Below are 20,241 nucleotides of genomic sequence, written 5' to 3'. Positions count from 1 at the left end.
GGTGTGAAATACACAAAGGCATTCAGTTACGAGTTCATTACACAGGTCTTGTGGATGACCCGCTGGACTCAGATTCACAGATCCAAGTTCCCCTCTGTGCTTTCCTTACTGTTACTGAGTAATTTTTAAAAAAATACTTTACACTTTTCTGCAACTTCCCTTTCTACCTTTTGCTTGCTTTGTCCATTTAGACAAGAATCTCTCAGAAACAGGATGACTAATCATATATCGTTTTGAAAAAGGACACTTGATTAAAAGCTGTTTCGTGGTGAAACACTAGAATGGTGGTGAAACACTGGAACAGGTTGCCCAGAGAGGTGGTAGATGCCCCATCCCTGGAAACATTCAAGGTCAGGTTGGATGGGGCTCTGAGCAACCTGATCTAGTTGAAGACGTCCCTGCTCACTGCAGGGGGGTTGGACTAGATGACCTTTAAAGGTCCCTTCCAATCCAAACTATTCTATGATTCTAAGAAATACACCTGTCCCTTGAACACAGTCCAGCTTCCACTGCTGTGTCCTACCTGGACATAGTGAGGAGAATGGGCACTATGAGACTGACAAGTAGCAAGAGAAAAACAGAAAAGCTGGATGTCTCTAGGAACATCTACCAGAAGCTGGCTTGTGCCTAGTAGTGAGGCACAAATGAATACAACAGTTAGGCTGTCAAACGAATACATTTATGAATTGTACCACATGAAAAAAAAAATTAGAGAAGTTTCCAGCTACAGGCTGGGAAGCTGGAGATGGAAGGTTGAGAGCCACCATTAAGGTGCTTACTTGCCCATGTTTCTAATACAGGATCTTGAAGCCAGAAAGCATATTGAGAAGACAGCTCACCCATGGATTGCTTGAGAAGCTGCTGTTAAATGAAGAAATAGATGAACTCCACAGAGTAGAAAATCTGTGGGTGGTTCACAAAAGACTTAGTGAGACAGCTGCAGATATTTGTATTTGATGTTAGCATTTTGGAAATATAAAGATTATGTTTGATTACCTGTTACACTGTCAGGTTCAGGAATGAGTTCAGAAGTGTCCATTACATCACATGACTGAGTCTGATCCCCTTCTCCTTGTTTACAAAGAGTGCAGATGTAGTCTTTCAACTGAGACTCCAATTCACTACCTGGACATCTGTCACATTCTATGTGAATCCACCTGGGGAGATTAATTTAGTGTGACTATGATTTTAATAATAAAAATACAAAGTATCCTAGTAAAAAATAAATCAAAAATTAGCACTGTTTTCCATTCCTATGGAGAAATAAAAAATTGCAACCAATGCTTTATTATGGAAAATTTTAGAGAAATAAGCATGATACGTCAGTATGTCAAGCAGTGAACAAATTTAAACATGAAGACCTAAACTGTCACTAAAACCAACTGGATGCCACAACATGTATAGCAATATCAAGACGTTGCACTGAATATGAAACACAGCCTACATTCTTAAAAGATTCCCAATAATGCTTTTTTTTTTTTAACTACTGGCATAGCAAAACACATAAAATTAAATAGAGAACACCTACTTGAAAATTTAACAAAAATAGACCATTGCAAACAACCCCGTTTATACAACAGTCTGTAAAAGTTAGGATGATGACTCTTCTCGTCTGCTTACTCACAAAATAGATGCAATGTAAGAAGCAGCAGCAGCAGCACATATTTCTCTGTATACCTCAGGTAACTGTCAGTTAATACTTATTTGCTGAGATTAAAATAAGACTATCTATTATTGTTCATTGTATTTAGGGATGAAGGATGAAGATGTTGCACAACAAGATACAATAGCACTGTACATCAAACACAGCCTACATCCTTCACAGAAACACATCAGTGTCATTACAGCTCACCATAAGCTTTAGGCATTTCAGTCGAATTTAACAAAAATTAGGATTCTTACCTTTTGCACATGTGACAATGCAACATATCTTTCTGGAAGTCTTGGAGGCACAGTTTTTCACAGAAAGGACAAGATAAGTTGTCTTGCTGTTGGTAACAACTGTCACATACCAAACAATTATGGTGCCACTGACAACTTGTTCGCGTGCCACACTCAGCACATACTCTACAGTTCTAGAGATCACAAGAATTTAGTTGTTAATTATGATATTTCACAATGTGACAAAACTGCCATTAACTGACATTTTCCTGTTTTGAATTAAATTAAAGAAAGTTTCTGTCCTTGACATTACTAATAAATTATCCAGGATCTGACAAACATGAAGAGCCTGTGCAACAGCAAGAGTTTCCCTGCACTACTCCTTGACTTGAAAAGAGTATTTCTTATGAGACCAAACTGTTTTATTCCTAATGTCAGTCGTCTTATGACTGCCACAAGCTGACTATGACATTACATACATGTCATGTACAGGGACTTCCCTTGTTACGCTGAAATCGTGTTTTTGTTATTACTTACACTTACTCACAAAGTTACTGATAAAACAACAAACTCACCCTGCCCTCCTGAAATGCAAAGGAACCCTTAGCTGCAGAACTGCCATTCCAGTAAGCCAGAATTAGTTAAATATAAAGAGCCTTCAAGTATAGATTACATATACTACTGCACAGGTTTCAGTTTACATTTTAGTTTACACTAGATCGTAAGAGCAGCTGTCATTAAGTGAAGGTTATCCACTCCACCTGGATCCTACGCTTCTCTTTTCCCCTATGGGGCTTTATTAACTGTCCGACATAGACTTCAGCCACATTGACTGCTAGCCTCACAGAGCAGCTGTAGAGCCACATGATTAAATACAAATGGGATTCCTTCAGAAACTACAAGTTATGTCACACAGTGACAGCAGTCCGCAATACACCTAGAAAAGCATAACGTGGATAACAAAATTTGGGCCTCTATAATGACAAGAAATTATTCTGAAACCTTTCGACTTACTTTACATTTCCAACCATTTGTTGGTACAGCGTCCATAACTGGTTGTAGACAGAAAGTATGATAGCCTTTGTCGCATGTATCACACACCAGCATCTTGTTGTCTTCCCCAGAATGTCTAAGAAAAGTAACAGGTGGTTAAAAAAATTATTTAAACAAGCTGTAACAAAAAATCTATTTAATGAAAAGTCTAAAAAGGACGACACATAGCTATGAAAATATATGAATACCACTTACAAATAGCTTCAAAGATAATGCCCTCAAATTCATATTTAAGAATGAATTAAGACCACTATGCTTACTTTAACAAGTGCTGAGCCTGTGCAACCATTGAGACTTTTAGAAATGGGCTCACTTTCATTTACACACGTGTAGGCAGATTTAATGGCCCTTCTGTACTGAAATCAGTTCAAAATCTGAAATACGTACTTTATTTCTTTCTGAAAAGAACATGCAACTGTACTTGTTCCTATAAACAGTCTAACTGTATTTTTTCCAAAGGAAAAACCGAGCCATCACCTCTGACTACCAGAGCTCCTACAATGTCAACCAATATGACAAACATTGAAGGAAGATATTTCAATTTTCCTACAATCACGTATTACAGAGCTCAACCACAAGTTTCAGTGACAAAATAAATTTGCAGAGAGCAAGATAAATAGTTTGGTAATATCTAAAGGCATTGTGTTCTTCCTTAGTTTAAATAAATTAATTCATTAAATAAGTATGCAACAACATTTGCCTGGATAAAGTTTAACAATATATGGCATTACACATACTAGATACTACTTCATTACCTTGAGGGACCCGATATTTTAAAAAACAGTAAATGCTCTCTCTTTGCATGGAGATATGCTTAAAATGCTATTCTTCAACACTGGCATAAAACTGCCATACTGCATAAAGTAATAGGTGTGAAAACATCACATTTTCTTCTACTTTTCCACTAGAGAGAGGGTTTGTTAACAAATACTGTAATTATCCAGTACGCACTTCATTATTATGATTTCATTGCTGGCATTTGTTATCAGCTGCATGTGATCAGGGAACAATCTTCTTTTAAAGTGGGTAAATTTGAATGCTAGCGAATGCTTGGAAAACAGCAAAGCACTGACTGACCAGGTACATGAGGCAGTACTGAAGTGGCTTTTTTCCTTCATGCTGTCCCAGCTGATCTGACTAAAGCTGAACAAAACTCTTATTTCTTTTCTAGTAAGCCCTTTAAAACAAAACAAGCAATCAGAAGAACCCTGCAGTGTCCATCAGATTAGGTTATATGAAAACAAGTGTACAAGCGGTCAGAGTTTTCTAAGTGAACCCTTATAATATCGCAACAATTTTGTTTCGTTGTCTCAGTATTTGTCTGGTGTAACAACTCAATCGAGGTCAGTCAAGTCACTTTTTTTCGTTGCTCAGCTAAGCCATGTTTTTGTTTTCATAATGACTTATTAACTGCCTCTGAAAGATACTACGCAATAGAAAAGAGGGCCTAAAGCAGGGGACCTACCCAGTACGTGGTATACGCACAGCTGAAACGTCAGCTGAGTAAGAGCACAGGTTCCCAGACTGTAAAAGCACTACATTAAACTAATTTCTTGATTTGGTAAATTTTGAGAAAAATCCTCCTGTATAAAAGGAGGAAAAAGCCAGACAGTTTTGCTGCTCTCCAGAATCTGTCAAGATAATGGCAGCTCTGGGGGTATAATGTGCAGGAGTTCCAGCTCAGCTCTTTTAGAAGACAGTTCCAAACACAAGGGTTTGTTCAGCTACTTAATACAATATCATAACAGATATACCTGGGCAAATAATCTACACTTTTTGGAAAAAGGAACAGTTAATAAAATGGATGTTTTAAAATCACAGCACATAAATCTCACACCGTCCTCCTCCATGTACTTTAGGTCTCACTTACTTGCAGTTCTGGCACACTTTGCAATCAGGACACTGCCAACCTGCTCTTTTTAAAGGTGTAACTTGTATGTCCAGGCACATCCCATGGTAGTGCTGGCCACAGGTAGTACAAAAAAGTTGATCTAAAAGGTCTCCAGGGCTGTCGCACACTGCACAATTTGCTTCTTCCTTTGCTACAAAGAAATCATTTATTCAACCATTATTTCATTCAAAGTTATGAACAATTCAAGGAACCCAATGAAGCCAAAAAATTCTTTAGTAGTTCTTATGTATACAAAACTTGACCATTCTTAGGAAATTCAAATTTAATTAATATACTTAGTAACTACTCCTTTCATTTGGTTTTCTGATATACCTAACTAATCTTCTCTTAACAAGAGTACATTCATTTTAAACCTTAATAAAGTCTTACCAAAATAAACAGTTTTATTCTCAAGACAAAACTGAGAGCTTTAGAACCAACTCTTCTTTGGAACAAGTACAAAATAAAGCTCCTAATGGATCTAAACCTATTATTTAGCTGAAGTGTTTGCAGTATGGTTGCTCTAACTTGAGTTAGGGCAAGTAAGCAAGCCTATCGATTTGAACTAAAACCTGATGGAAGACAAGCCTTATGAGTAAACCCTTCCCGTGTTCTGTCATTAAAAAAAAGAAAAATACTAACTTTGCTGTGCACCACTGTCAGTCTTTAAAAACAGAAGAGTATGAACTTGCATCTTTCTCATACCTGAACATACGTGAATTCTTGGGTACGTGAACTGGGAAAATAGGTCTAAGCAAATGCACTCTTAAGCTGATCCTAGCATAGTGCATTTTTCATAAAACCTGGTACTAATTGTGTCATTTGAATACTGCATACTTACATCTTTCAGGAGCCTGATCAATATGGTCTGGACAAAGGAGGGACAAGTTACTGAAATCCTGAAATGTGCCTGCTCCAGCAGCACAGGGGTAATGGTACATCTGGGTACATTTCTCTTCACAGCATTTGATAGTGGCTCCAAGGTGCTTACAATATGCACATCGCTGAAAAACAAACATAACAAATAGTTCAAAAACTATTTTTGCTTGTTGTTTTTCAGCCAGATCTGTTCCCCAGCCTCATTTAACAGACAAACACCTCAACCACAGAAGGGAGTAAATACTGAGGAGAAGGAAACTAGTGGCTGCAACTGTGTCTTTCAGTGGCACTCCCAGATCTTTCCAACTTATAATGTTTAACAATACCCACTCTAAATGCACTCTGATGACCGAGCTTCTTCTTGTCGCAGAAAAGCATTTTTCTTCTGTATGTTATCTTACTTGAGCTATGCCTTCAGTAAAGATGATTGGAGACTTATTCTGAGTAATAAAGGCAGACCACACTATGCTGACAATAGGTTATAACTAAAAACCACATAGCTCGGTAAGTTGTAATGTAAAACTGCAGACACTGCTATCAGAAATGCAAATGGAAATGAAATACCATGTTCTACCAAAAATCTTATTGACATTACAAAATTCTCTCTGGGATGATAATGCATTATATAACCTAGTACTTTCTTCTCATCTCTTCCTTCAAGGCTACACAAATATCACCACCAAACTTCGAGAAGTCATAAATAAGCATAATTATTATTACAGACCATAAGCATATTTGTGAAGAAATAATTGCTCATAAAGAACTACCCAATAACCCTCCAGTTCTCTAGTCAAGAGGGAACAGATTCCATCAGCCTGCTTGTAAAATATCACCCACTCCTTTCTGATTCAGTTAATGAGTCTTTTTTCTTTCTTGGATTCATTACAGGCCCTGCTGCACTGTAACATGCTTTTGCACTTTTTCACCAAGGCAACAATACTTTTTAAGGCTAGAGCACAGCACTGTAAGATTTGGAGTAAACTTCAGAAAAAACAGGCCAGTGGCTCACAGGAAGGCATACATAACGTACAGCAACAACTGAGCTCGGCGACTCGTTTTTCATAATAAAAATATAATACTAACACTGGTATGTTTGATTACTAGCTCAAGTATCAAGTAACAGCCAAATATGAACATATACCAAATCAAAGAAAAGTTACATATTGCATCTGCTTAATTCTTAGAATACAGACGATATTTATTACCGTAATTCTCTCGTGTTTCAAAGCCTAGCATGAAATTAGGCATGAAATAGTGCTACTACAAGTCCACAGATATCAAAACCAGCCCATACAAAAATACAAATCACAAAGCTGCCTGCGTTAACAGCTACACTGATGTTCTTAAAACCAGATGAAAATAACGTCTTCAGCAAAATATCTGCCTGCACCACAACTCATGGACAAGAGAAAGAAAAAATATTAGTTTATGCTAAACACAACTGCAGTGTAAAAAGATAAAATACTTCGGCACAGAAATAAAAGTGCATCACTAAGGATAGCTACTGCCATGTTTCTGTGCTACAATGCTTAGTCTAGTCTTCAGATCTCCAAGACATCTCACTCCTAGCCATATCTCTAAAGACCTACTAACGGTATGGAAAAGATGTATTCTCTCACTTTACTAGCCAAAATGCAGAGGAGAGGAGGGGGGACAAGATAAGGAAAGAATAACATGGAGTTCCTGAAGCAGGTGAAGAAGGTAGCAATAGTAATTACGTTTAAGGACTGCCAACAAAACCAGTGTCATGCAAGAAACTGGTTTTAGGAAACGATATATTCAGTAAACACTCACTGAGGATGCTGTAAAAGGTAAGTCCTGAACTCAGATGTGAAATCATGAAAATATAGCCCAAAGCCTCCAACTTCATGAACTGCAGCTGCACATTAAACAGCATACAACCCATCGCACTATTTTGTATTTGACACTCCTACAGCCTATTGAGATGGCCCAGATTCTAGCTAAGGCCCAACTCTTACAGGCCACACATTTTTCAAAGATACTACTTGGTAAGAAACAGGAGGAATGGGAACTTAGGGGAGCTAAGGTCCAAAACCTGTCCCTCAAGAAAGTATTCAACAGAGACTTCGTTGGATCCCATAATTAACCCTTAAGAATTATCTAATCGGGAAAGAAAATTATGAAAGAACTGCAAACACTAAAGAATCCAACATTTACTAAAAGCTGGGAATAATGGATTAAATAGCAATATAAATGGCGTTTTTAAACATCACATTTGTTTTTCAAAACCACCAATCAACAATGGTACACAACAAATGTAAAATCAGAATATACCTTTTCCCAAATGCTATATGACTAAATGATGAAATCATTAGAAATAAGCAAACTACAGGATTACTGCAAAGCCTTGAAAAATGTTGATGTTGATTTAAGGAACCATATAAAGATGCTGGAAGAAAAATGGAAGCCCAAATTACACTTAATTGAACCCTTCAAACCCATCTGCTAAACTGCACTGGCAATGAAAAGCATTTGGCAGCTAAAACACACACTTTAAAAACAATGTGGTATATATCATCCGAAGCAAATAAAAAGCACAGAATATCAACATTTGCTGAATTTATAAGAGAGATAAAGCAGTCTGAAGAAACAAATGCCCAAAGGGATTTTTCTGGCAACAGCTGTTGATAAGAAGAGTTACTTTTCCAGCACTAGAAGCCAACGCTTCTCTGAAACCAGGCCACATGCTATGACCCTAGAAGAACAAGTATGCAGCTATTACAATTAATTGACCTTCGCGAAGAAAGCAAGGATGGGAACAGCAAAAGCATATTAATTTAAAAAAATAATTAAAAGCTCTGCTAAATAAACTCAGTAACATATACTACTTTACTACTGTATTACTAAAATATGTCAGGACAGTAGGAGGTGGAAGGAAGGAATGAATCATATTGCCCATGAAATGCAAGTGTCTTTACTACGAGGACAGTAAGAGACAGAATGGAGTCTTCAATTTCATTAGCATGAGCACAAAATAAGGTGTTATGCAAAGGGGGTGGAAACTGAATCCAAGTATTCAAAGGGTAGGTATAAGAAAATGGCAAGCTGTCAAAGCAAGCCAAACACTCTTTTGTTCATGGATCAAATAATTTTACAGTCCTGTTCTACAGAAAAAACTTTACAAGGTGTCAGAAAGCTAGAGAGATAGTTCATTACTTATTCATAGTACATTCAATAAAATAAATGTCACTAAAGCAGAGTCAGCAGACTATTTTTCTACTCAAAAAGTCCTTCATTGGTTACCAACTGTTTCCTTCAGCAAGCTCCTAGTGCACTCGCCCGTGGCAAGAAAGCTCTGATCCATGCTTCTGCTACTTCTTACTATTGTAATTTCCATGACTTAAACCAGTCCACATCTCCTTCCACTTGGTCTTTTTCACTTTTTTCTTTTACATCTGATTTTTTCATACAGACAGAAAAGGATCTCACTTTTAAAAGCAAATCACAGAACCATAGAATGGTTTGAGATGGAAGGGACCTTGCAGATCATCTAGTTCCAACCCCCCTGCCATAACCAGGGACATCTTCCACTAGACCAGGTTGCTCAAGGCCCCATCCAACCTGGCCTTGAACAATTCCTGGGATGGGCATCCACAACTTCTCCGGACAACCTGTTCCAGTGCCTCACCACCCTCACAGGGAAGAATTTCTTCCTTATAGCTAATCTAAATCCACCCTCTTTCAGGTTAAAGCCATTACCCCTTGGCCTATCACTACACACCCTTGTAAAAAGTCCCTCTCCAGCTTTCTTCTAGGCCACCTTCAGGTACTGGAAGGCTGCTATGAGGTCTCCCCAGAGCCTTCTCTTCTCCAGGCTGAATAACCCAACTCTCTCAGCCTTTCTTCATAGGAGAGGTGCTCCAGCCCTCTGATCATCTTCGTGGCCCTCCTCTGGACTCGCTCCAACAGGTCCATGCCCTTCTTATGTTGGGGGCCCCAGAGCTGGACGCAGTACTCCAGGTGGGGTCTCACGAGAGTGGACTAGAGGGGGAGAATCACCTCCCTCGACCTGCTGGTCACGTTTCTTTTGATGCAGCCCAGGATACGGTTGGTTTTCTGGGCTGCAAGCACGCATGGCCAGGTCACGTTGAGCTCCTCATCAACCAACACCCCCAAGTCCTTCTCCTCAGGGCTGCTCTCAATCCATTCTCCTCCCAGCCTGTATTTGTGCTTGGGATTGCCCTGACCCATGTGCAGGACCTTGCACTTGGCCTTGTTGAACTTCATGAGGTTCACAGAGGCCCACCTCTCAAGTCTCGCTAGGTGCCTCTGGATGGCATCCCTTCCCTCCAGCGAGTCGACCGCACCACACAGCTTGGTGTCGTCGGCAATCCCACTGTCCATGTCACTGACAAAGATGTTAAACACTGTGCTCTTTCAAATTTCATTTTAAAATTCCCTTTATTCACTAATCCCATTGGATCAAATATGACATTGTTACACAAATGAACAAGTGAAAGAGGAAGAACTAAGCAAATTAACAGAAAACATAACAAAACCTGATCAATCACCTCCTCTCTTTTCTAGTTGTATGGGAGTACATCCTCCATGAAACAGAGCAGCAGAAACCACACAGAAAATTTCCAGGAAGACAAAAACTCGTACTGCCATGCTAGAATCATAACTACACCAAAATCAACTGAACAAAAAGGTTAGTTCCGCCTGTGGCTTGGAAGCTCAGCTGAACATCACAAATGCTACTGGCTTTAATGGAAACAGATGGCCAAACTGTAAGATGGTGACAAGAGAAGCAGCTTACTGTTTATATCTTTCTAACCTTCCTACATGATTTAAAAAAAATTTTGACAAAAGATGTATTCCAACTTTACATCAACCTTCCTGCTGCTCCATACTTTGAAGTACTCCAAAACTCAGCGCAAGTTCAAATGAAGAAAAGATGCCTGTGTTTACGATAACGTAAGATTTTTATCCAGATATTACTAAGAACAAACCAGAGGTCATATTTTATCATTATTTTATTGCCCTTTGAATTACTTTATAGTATTACTGTCTCAGCAACTGGACAAGTAACAACCCTCAGGAGGCAGACATTAAAGAAGGGCTAAAACATGGACTTCGAATAAATACTTAGTTGTGACCTGATTAGTACTGTAAAGTTAAATGTTAGTATTAGGTATTGCAAAATGTTTTTTAAGCAAAATGACAAAAGGTTTTTACTGATTATGAACTTATGTAGCTTTAAAAAGGTCAGCCAACGAAACCTATGATAACAATAAGCAATTTTAATTTTATGGTAGTGTACCCAGAAATGCACACAAGCCCTCTGTCCTCAGTTAAAAAATTTAATGTATTACCTGTAAGAACAAATTTCAGACTGTTTAGCAACTGAAAACTGCTATCATACAAACCTGCAACTGGACCTTAACATCCTGTCATTAATGAGACCGCAAAGTTTTAGTATAAACAGTGATTTATGAAATATGTTCTCTGGTACTTCTGACAGTCTTCATTGATTACTCCTCATCTAAAAAAAGCTTTCTATTGCTTATAGACGCTGATCACCATTAGCACCTCTAATGTTATATACACTGTTTTAAGTACCATAAAGCATTTAAGAGCACAATGCAGTAAGGTGGCAACACAAAAAGAATTCAATGGAACTACTGATTAGAAAAGGTACTAAATAACACGCATTTGCAGGAGTACTGGAAATTACCTTCTAATTTTTTAATTTTGTATTAATCATGTTACAAATTTGGGAATTACTTAGATTTATAACAAGCAAGTCAATCAGAGATACGTTATTTTTGTTCCTCAATCCTTAACACATACCAAAATTGAAGAAATTAAAATTTAGATTTCTCTAACTGTAATTTCAAATTATAATGTTCTTAACAGAAACAGCATGTATTAAAACTTTACTATAGTGTCCACTTCATGATCTGAGTGCTCTGAAGTTTAACCAAAAAAAAAAAAAAAAAAAAAAAATCACAGTTGTAGAAATAAACTATCAAGTTTTGCTTCTAAAACTCTATGAAAAAACAGGGACAACCAGAAGAGATGCAATTTGGCCAAGCTCAACACATGACTGAGAAAGACAGCCTTCTAATGCAGAATTCTTGACTAGATACTCCATCTGTCCATAATCTGCCCAGTTATCTATACAGGAATAAGCAGCAAACGTAGGAAGATACAAATGATGATCACTAACACTACTATCAGTGACTCAACACATGTAATCAAGGTAGAAAGCAAAGGTCCCTTTAAGTGTGGAGATTTCAGGCTCTCTACAAGTCACTACTTTGTTCGTCCTTTCCACCAGTTGCCTCTTTTTTTCACCTTTATAAAGAATTACGTTAAATAAATGGTGTTGATATCAAGGCATCTAAAAACTGGGACAATAAAGCATTCGTGTTTTGCAGGGGTGTTTTTCGTAATAGTTCTGATAGGTTAATAACCTGTAAGAAGCAAGTTTGCTAAGGGAGATAATATTTTTTATTTGAAACCTGAAATAGGTTGAGGAAAACATGCAAACCTTATGGTACACAAATTCTTCCTCATATAATCTGAAACATTCCCAAAGCCTGTCTATTCAGAAGCTCCACAGTAGGGTTTGTGTGCCTTGAAGTTGTATTCTCCTCATCATTACATAAGCTAGTGGAATAACCGCATGCATATGATTTCCTCCACAGACTCTGCCTTTGCTACTTTTTTCACACTTCAGTGAAGAAAACAATTTTTTTTATTCACCTTCTTACTGTCTACAAGATTTAGGATAATGTAAATGTTTTGAGCCTAAGCTTTCCCACAGTTAACAACCAACTATTCCCTTAATTCTCATCTAATATCCACCCTGACAGAAGGGCACACATGAGCCTGTTGTTTAGTTAGCATGTCAACAATGAGAAGGTCAATAATGTTTAATGTAATTTAAATTGTGATTATTAGGCTTCAGCATCAGCAACTTCAAGACAAACAAGGCAAGAACAGAAATCATCAGCTTTGGTTTAAGGCTGCTTTTTGGCAGGCTCAGAAAACAGACTATTGTGCCAGTTCCATTTGATTCATGCTCGGAAGGTCTTAAGAAGTATGTGTAGACATTTCTTTTTGTTGGCAGAGCACAATGAGCCACAAATTGTTGGAGGCTTGAAAAAAAATAATTGGGGGAAACATTGCTACATGCCTGTTGTTTAATGATCTTCTCTAGGCATCTGTTACTGGTCATTGCGGAAGATACTGGGATGAAGTCAACTTTCTGTTTAATCTAGCACAGCTCCTATGTTCCTAAATCAAATATAAGGATTCTGAAGTGGCTTAAGCATTCTATAGGTTATGTCTATGCTACAGATCCTCTGTAGCTACAGCTAGGCTGGCATAATGACATTTGTGAAGCCATTTAACAGAAATCCAGTGAAAGGAGAATTTACTGCTGATACAGTCACATTGTGCTTCCAAACGACGCAAGGCTTGAGATGAGGACATCTAAACTTGAGGCTCTAAATTTTGTGTCTATATATGCGCCAAGTGTTTAAGCTCCCATTATACTTAATAGAGACTTAGTCATTTTATGCAATTTACTTCATCGCAATTCAATTGACCAAACAGTGGGTGTCCATTTTCAGGCTCCATAGACAATACTGGCCAGATCTCCACTGCCTATAATTGGAATTTAAACACAGCTCACAGGTAGACATGTCCACAGAGAGGTCTAAATTTAGGTGACAGTCTTGAGCTGAAGCCTGCCTAAAATATGTTGACAGAAGTTCTCTACTGGTAACACAGGTAAGTCCACACCAAAGGTTTTGTCAGCGTGGCACTATCCATGAAGGGATGTGAATGGGTACTGCTTACAAAGACTTCCATATAAATTCTATTCTATTGATACAAGTTTTGTAAATGATAAAACTTGGGCTAAAGCTTCACATAACACATGCCTAAATTCTTTTAAATACTTTTGGAACACTTAGTCAAAACTTTCCAGCCATTTCTGAGAATAGAAAAGTCAGTAAGGAAAACATTTTGCTCATCTTAAAAACGACCTCATTCACAGGGCTTGCAATTTGGCAGGAATTTTAGTGTGCAGGATGCAACTTTTGCCCTTACCCTGCAGATCTATCCAGATGTGACCAAGCTTGAGAAAACTACTTTTTTAATGTAAAACATTTCCAAAACTTTGTCAGTGGAAAATGACAGAAAAATCTACTCTCATTGATCATGACTGATCCTCTCCAATTTCTAGCACTGATCAGACTATGTGTACCTTCTGCAGAGATTGCTTCAGTATGACAAGGATTAGAGAGAGGAAGTCTGTAATAAATACTCTAAGCCTAAGCACAATAAGCCACTGGAACGGAAAGCAGACATCCCTAAGGTTCTTGATACTACTGTCACTTAAATTGTCTGGGGAATGAGAGTATCCAGTACACAGGCAGATGAACAAATTTGGGTCAAAGAGACAAAAGGGACTAACTACACTGCGTGAATGAGTCTGATGAGACTGGGAGGAGAAACCATGGACTGAGGTGGAAGCTGAGGAGGGGCAGGGATGACACTTCAAGGGCCAATTAACTAAAACTGGGCACTAAAATTGGATAAAGAGCTGAGGGAACTGATGTCCTAAGACATCAGAAATTGTGAAGGGACAGATCTCAAAAGGAACCTGGGGAAAAGGGAATAGAAAAGTTAAGGAGTTGGGATGCACAAAGAATGAGGAAGAATGGAAGTGGCTAAAAAAATCAACTTGAACAAAAAGAAGTCTGAGGCAACCGAAATTGGATGAAGACTACAAGGAGGAAAAGTACACTGTCCTCTGACTCCTAATGCTATATCGCTATCACTTAGCCAGCTCAAATAGGAGAGGTCTATATGTAGCCATAAAGGTTTTAAACCTGCAGTTTGCGAGGTCTGCCTTTTCCTTTTTTTCCCTGGTGCAAGGAAATTATATAGTCAGACAATTACAAGGTCTGACACACATACACAGAGACACAGATAAAGGAATGAACAGACACACATATGCACAACTATAACTAAGTATGTACATTAAAACACAAAAAGGATTGCAGATCAAACATGGATTTAGTGCATAAAATAGACCTCTTAAAAGAAGTCTGTGCATTAAAGAAACCTGTTACTTCTAGGACTGAGCTTAATTTGTAGAGGGGAAAAAAGTATGTATTGAAAAAAGTTGTGGATTGCTTGGGGGAGAAAAAACCACTTAGTTATGGCAACTGAACGATGACATGCAAAACAGATTTAGTTTCACTTCTTTCATAGAGCTCCTTTATGGAGAAGCAGGGCACTAAGTAAAATTTTTCTGAAGTTCTTTTAGTACTCAATCTTACTTTTAAAAGCTTGGGGTTTTTTTTCCCCCTAAAAATAGAGTCTTGATTTCTACATAGATTGTATACTCACAACTCCAACAGAGTGAAGAAAGAACTGCAACATCAGTGCAACTTTTTAAGTAAATCTGAGTATTTTTGAAACTTTTTCAATTTGCCATCCAAATTACCAGATATTTTTAAGTTAAAAAAAAAAAAAATTCAACTTCTCTTGGGGAGCCCAAGATGCATAAAAAGGCCACAAAAATCTGCTATCTGGAAAAATTTATAGACAAGTTATTCACATATTTATTATAGTAGAAACATCATAGAAAAACTCATGTGGAAATGAGTAATTCTTTCCTTTCAGCAGTATTTGAATAGTCTACATAGCTACACATTGAACAACAATTAAAAAATGTAATATGGAAGAGATTTTTACTAAGACAGCAATGTCCATCCTATGGACTGAACTAGGCACTAGCTGTTATGCATGTGATCATACAATTAAAGACTGCATAATCAGGCATACACACAAAGGATATTAATTGTGTGCAAATTATATTAATTGTGTGCAGACAACCTGTCTTCTGACATGTCCTAACTTTGTGTGTTTGATTTTATAGTCTTAATAATGTGGGTTTTTTAAGAAAAATGTTGTAGATATATTAACTTGGTTTAACAGAAAGTTAATGTCAGCAAGTGTCACTATATATACTCAATGATATGCCTAATTTACAAGGTAATAGTAGGGATGGGGTGACAAGGAACTCTGGATTATGTACAGACATTAAAAAATACAAGAATTTCCTGCCTTTAATACCTTCCTCATTAGTGAGCACCTCCTTAGTATTCCTTCCCCACTGACTGCAATCAGTACCTTATTGTTCATAATTCCTATTTCCTTGGCTGTTCCTAAATTGCGCTCTCCAAATGGCACAGAGTCATCGTAAACAAAATCCTACATCTTCAGTTCACTAATTTTTGTAAATTGAGCTCAAATAAAGCAATTAGATGGCATACTTTGAAACTACCAGCTTGAAACATTAATATAATTTCTTTTCTAATAAAAGCTTCACATGTTTTATCTGGCTGGGGCTTTTAGTTTTTTTTTCAATTTGACTAAATTAGTCACTTACACATATTTCTCCCATTCCTCCTCCCAAAACATGGTATCCCCAAACATTACATATCCTTTTTTTTTTTTAATTCACTATCTACTGAAATAAACAAATAAGCCCCTTGTCTTTCATCCTATTCCATCACGGACATTCCTTGGGCAAGCATCGTGAAGCGTGACATCTTGACCTAGAATTTAAAATCCTGAAATTACTGGTCAAACATTTAGCAGGTAATTCAACTGTTGTTCTGGGGGGTTGGGGAGGGGAGGATAAGAAGGGGCTGTTCGTTTCATTTTGCAGCATGCTGCCTCAGTAGCTTGTGAAGAAAAAAGCTGCCAAATTTTGTAATGAATTCCACAGAACATTAAGTCTGATGCTTAGCAGAAGCCATAACTGTTAAGTAAATGATATCCTTTTGATGAATACCCTTATTTGAAAACAACATTGATTCTTCTAACCCTTTAGCAGTGTCCCAAAACAGATGTGCACAACTGCAAATTCTGTTTGCTTTCAGGTTTACGAAGTGTGATGACATTTTTACAATCATGCATGAGCCCTTTTACCCAGGAGTAAAATAAAACACAATAATTCTTCACCATCTGTTTGTTAATTTTGCATTCATTTAACTTTGCATTTTAAACTAATAATCATTTTCTTATAATATAGTTTGTTCCATTGGTAGAAATTACAGCTGTTCAATTAAAAAAAATGGTTTATAACAGTATACAGTTTTCCTCTAAATACTTCCATTGCTCTTAATTATAGAGACATTAGTGCCACCGAATGGAAAAAACTGCCAGGAAATAGTGTTATGTTTTGTATGTCACAGATTCCCTTAGTAAATGTACATATTTACTTCTGTTCCAGCACCAATTCCCACCTGGTCTCTTTTACATTAAAATTCCTTTTCTCCACTACAAGATTCTGTGTGGTTTTTAATGCTGCTATGTATAACAGGCTTCTTACACTCTGGTATGAGTAAGGTATAAACACGTGAAGCTTCTGTTTCATATGTAGTATATAGGCAAACGAAGCACAGTCCTGTTTCTTCACAATGCTTTTCCTTAATCTCTAATGACAGGCCAAGGAGGTTTTGATATTTTTATTCTTATCTGGTTACAGCTAAACTAGGACTAGAATAATGTCCTAAAAGCTTTTTCTCACAAAGTTTACAGTAAAATGGGGAAATCCCATTCCTTTATCAAAAGTAAAACCGCATTGAAATAACATGAATAATACATAAGAACTAGTGAAGGGGAAATAATTTGGGTCAACAGCAGACATGGGCCTGGGGAAAGAGCAGGAGCCAGCCTGAGATCCTGAGAGTTGTCCACAGCAAGGTTACAAGTCCTAAACATAGACTGGCCACATGCTAACACATTGGAAAGTCTACTTCATTGTGGTTCCTAGGCTTAATAATCATAATTATCTACAAATAAATTCTTCAAGAGACACAGGCTGCTCAGCTAATTCATGTGAGCGGTCCAGTAGTATTAGACAGATTGTTCAGATGGTTAAAACAATCAAGATTCAATCACTGTTTTCTAAAACCAATTTTATCTGACGGCATGGAAATCTTAGCATCAGATGATCATCCTAATTCTCTGGTAGTGTTAAGATAACAATGCTGTCACAGTACTAGGATGAATACTTTGCTAAAAACACCCATACAGCAAGAGATGGTTTACCATAAAATGGATTTATTTCAATTAAAGGAGTTCAGCGAAGGCTGAAAAACACCAAACAGGTGCATAAGACTGTAACAGTGCACTCACCTACAGAAATGAACTTCTAGAAGTACCAAACACAACAGGCTCACGTAAAATTAAGGGTGGAAGTACAACCATACACTACTGTGATGCTCAGCTTCTAGTCTTACAAGCATCTTGAGTATTTTGACCTTTTAGTTTCTCAGATGAGTGAGCACTGCTGCTAGGTCCGACCTTTACTGAGGATTTATCCATCACAATATTTTACATCTGACAGAAAGCAAACATTCTGGAGGTGCCCAAGGCACATTCTGATGTGATGGATGCAGAACGGTAACAGTCTTCCCAACAATTCACCATCTATTTCAAGTTACTCTCATTAAAAAAACCTCACCTGGTATGACATTTGGCAAACCTGAACCTCTTACCTATTCAACATATCAAATCCATTTACATTTTGGAAAATGAGCATTTTCCTCACAAAGCTCAAAGAATGGTGATAGCAACTGAACCGTCTTTTTGTATTATTTCTCTAGAAGTCTCTATTCGCTTTTAAAGGTTTATGATTTGTCAACACATCTCCCTGGAAATACCATACAAATAACACCTAATATTGCCATAACAACCTGCAGTAATTGAAAGGAAAAAAAAAAAAACAAACCAGTATTTGCTTGGATATTTGACAGCAGTTTATTTAGATCCAGATTCACTATTTACTCTGCAGAATCTGCCACTCTTCCTAGTTCTTTGCAAGGCAATTTCATACAAAAGCAGAGTGGGGGAAATTTTTTTAAACAGAAGGAAATATTATTTCATTAATTAAAAATTGGTAGTGAGAAGGCTAGCTGTGGAAATACCTGCAGTGTTATAAAAAAAACTGTCTAGATTACAAATTGAATACATGTATTCTCATTGTATCTGAAGTGAAACCATGTCACAGCATTATATATAGGGTGTATCAAGTTGTTTCACCAATGTTAGATGCTCCAGGGAAGCAACTATTTATTTATTTTATAACAGCTACTTCCTTCCTTCCCGATGTACTGAAAAGGAACATGACATCTTCGAAGGAATACATTAATATCACTGAAGAAAAAAAACACCAGCAAAAAAGCTTATGGGAAGTGTTGATTTGAGAACATGCCACTTCATCAGGTCTTCAATTAATATTATTAAATAGGATTCTTATTATTAATATCAATCATGTGTATGATTCACAGAACATCTACAAGTTCATTATGGGCAGCAGACCTACACTTCTCTGCCTACTTTTTATTCCCAGATCAGATCTGCAGAATGGAGAGGACAATTATATAAATGAAACTAAACCTATTAATTCTTTCACATAAAGAGATGACTATCAATAGTGGCCTAGACCATTAGAAAAAAGAGCTTTAATGCACGTAGTGCCTGTATTTATCAGCGAGTGTTATGTACTTGCACACGAAGGGCAGTTGGTCCACATTTGTGAAGATTCATAGGATGTCTCTTCATGCGTGATTTGTTCCATGTTATTAAAAAAAAAACACTCAAGGACACCTGCATTAATGGCACTACTTCATACTGATGCCTGTAATATTTATGCTCAATCTGCAACTCTGGGACAGAACTTACACTAATGGAAGTCAATAACAAAATCTTTAGGGAGTTCAAAACTATTTTTTGCTAATGGTTTGATTTGCACTCTGCTCAGTACACCAATCTCAGAAGGAATTTTTAGGCTACCTCTTAAAAGCAAACTGATGCCAACAGACTAATAAGAGTACTCCTGAGTTTTAAATTAAAATAAGTTTGTACGATTTTTTTGAGGATGTGTGAAAACCCCAAATGAAAACCCATAATATAATTTATATTAGCCGGAAAAATATTACTCAGACTCTTCTGAGCAGAATAATCAAACCCACTTTATAACTCTAATTTCATTAGAGTCTGAACTTTAAAGTTCTCGTTCAAAAAAAAAGCATGTGAACATCGATGAAAAATGTAAAAGACATGCTTAAATAAAATACTGTTTAAAAGGGAAACTGCTACGAAACCGAGATTAGAGTCAATTGTCTAACTAACCAAACAATGCTACAGCTCAAATATACTTACAACTTGTCCCATAGGGGTATTTTTTCCTTTTGTTCATGTGCTATCTATTAAAGAACAAGTTTCTGAAGGCAAGGAAGATGCCTTTTTATTTCTGTAATGCTGAAAGCATAATGAGGACCCATCCTTGACTAAAACTAACCAATATTAACTGCAAAAGACTGATTAGTCTTTTTTCATAAATGTAACCATCACACAAAGGCAAGATTAGACCCTTAAGCACTAACATTAAAAAACCCAACAGATCGATCCACATTAGCTATGGAAAAGATTGAATATAAAATATTTAAATAAGAAGCAGCCATGAGTGAGGTGGT

The 20,241-nt window shown here is 37.2% G+C and overlaps 1 protein-coding gene across 1 annotated transcript in view; it reads right to left on the bottom strand.

Annotated features, from left to right (window-relative positions):
- The window catches only part of LOC104084400 (histone-lysine N-methyltransferase 2C-like), a gene marked incomplete at its 3' end in the record, with an annotated part of 117,587 nt that overhangs the window by 84,763 nt on the left and 12,583 nt on the right, over nucleotides 1-20,241 (bottom strand). The window contains 5 exon segments of the mRNA XM_009588230.1: nucleotides 997-1,157; nucleotides 1,903-2,075; nucleotides 2,896-3,010; nucleotides 4,805-4,976; nucleotides 5,667-5,829. Coding sequence (XP_009586525.1) covers nucleotides 997-1,157; nucleotides 1,903-2,075; nucleotides 2,896-3,010; nucleotides 4,805-4,976; nucleotides 5,667-5,766 — 721 coding nt within the window.

This window comes from Fulmarus glacialis, unplaced genomic scaffold, assembly GCF_000690835.1.
Source record: "Fulmarus glacialis isolate BGI_N327 unplaced genomic scaffold, ASM69083v1 scaffold7022, whole genome shotgun sequence".
Lineage (NCBI taxonomy): Eukaryota > Metazoa > Chordata > Aves > Procellariiformes > Procellariidae > Fulmarus > Fulmarus glacialis.
Note: the sequence above shows the minus strand (reverse complement) of the source record. Positions and strands in the feature narration are given on the sequence as shown.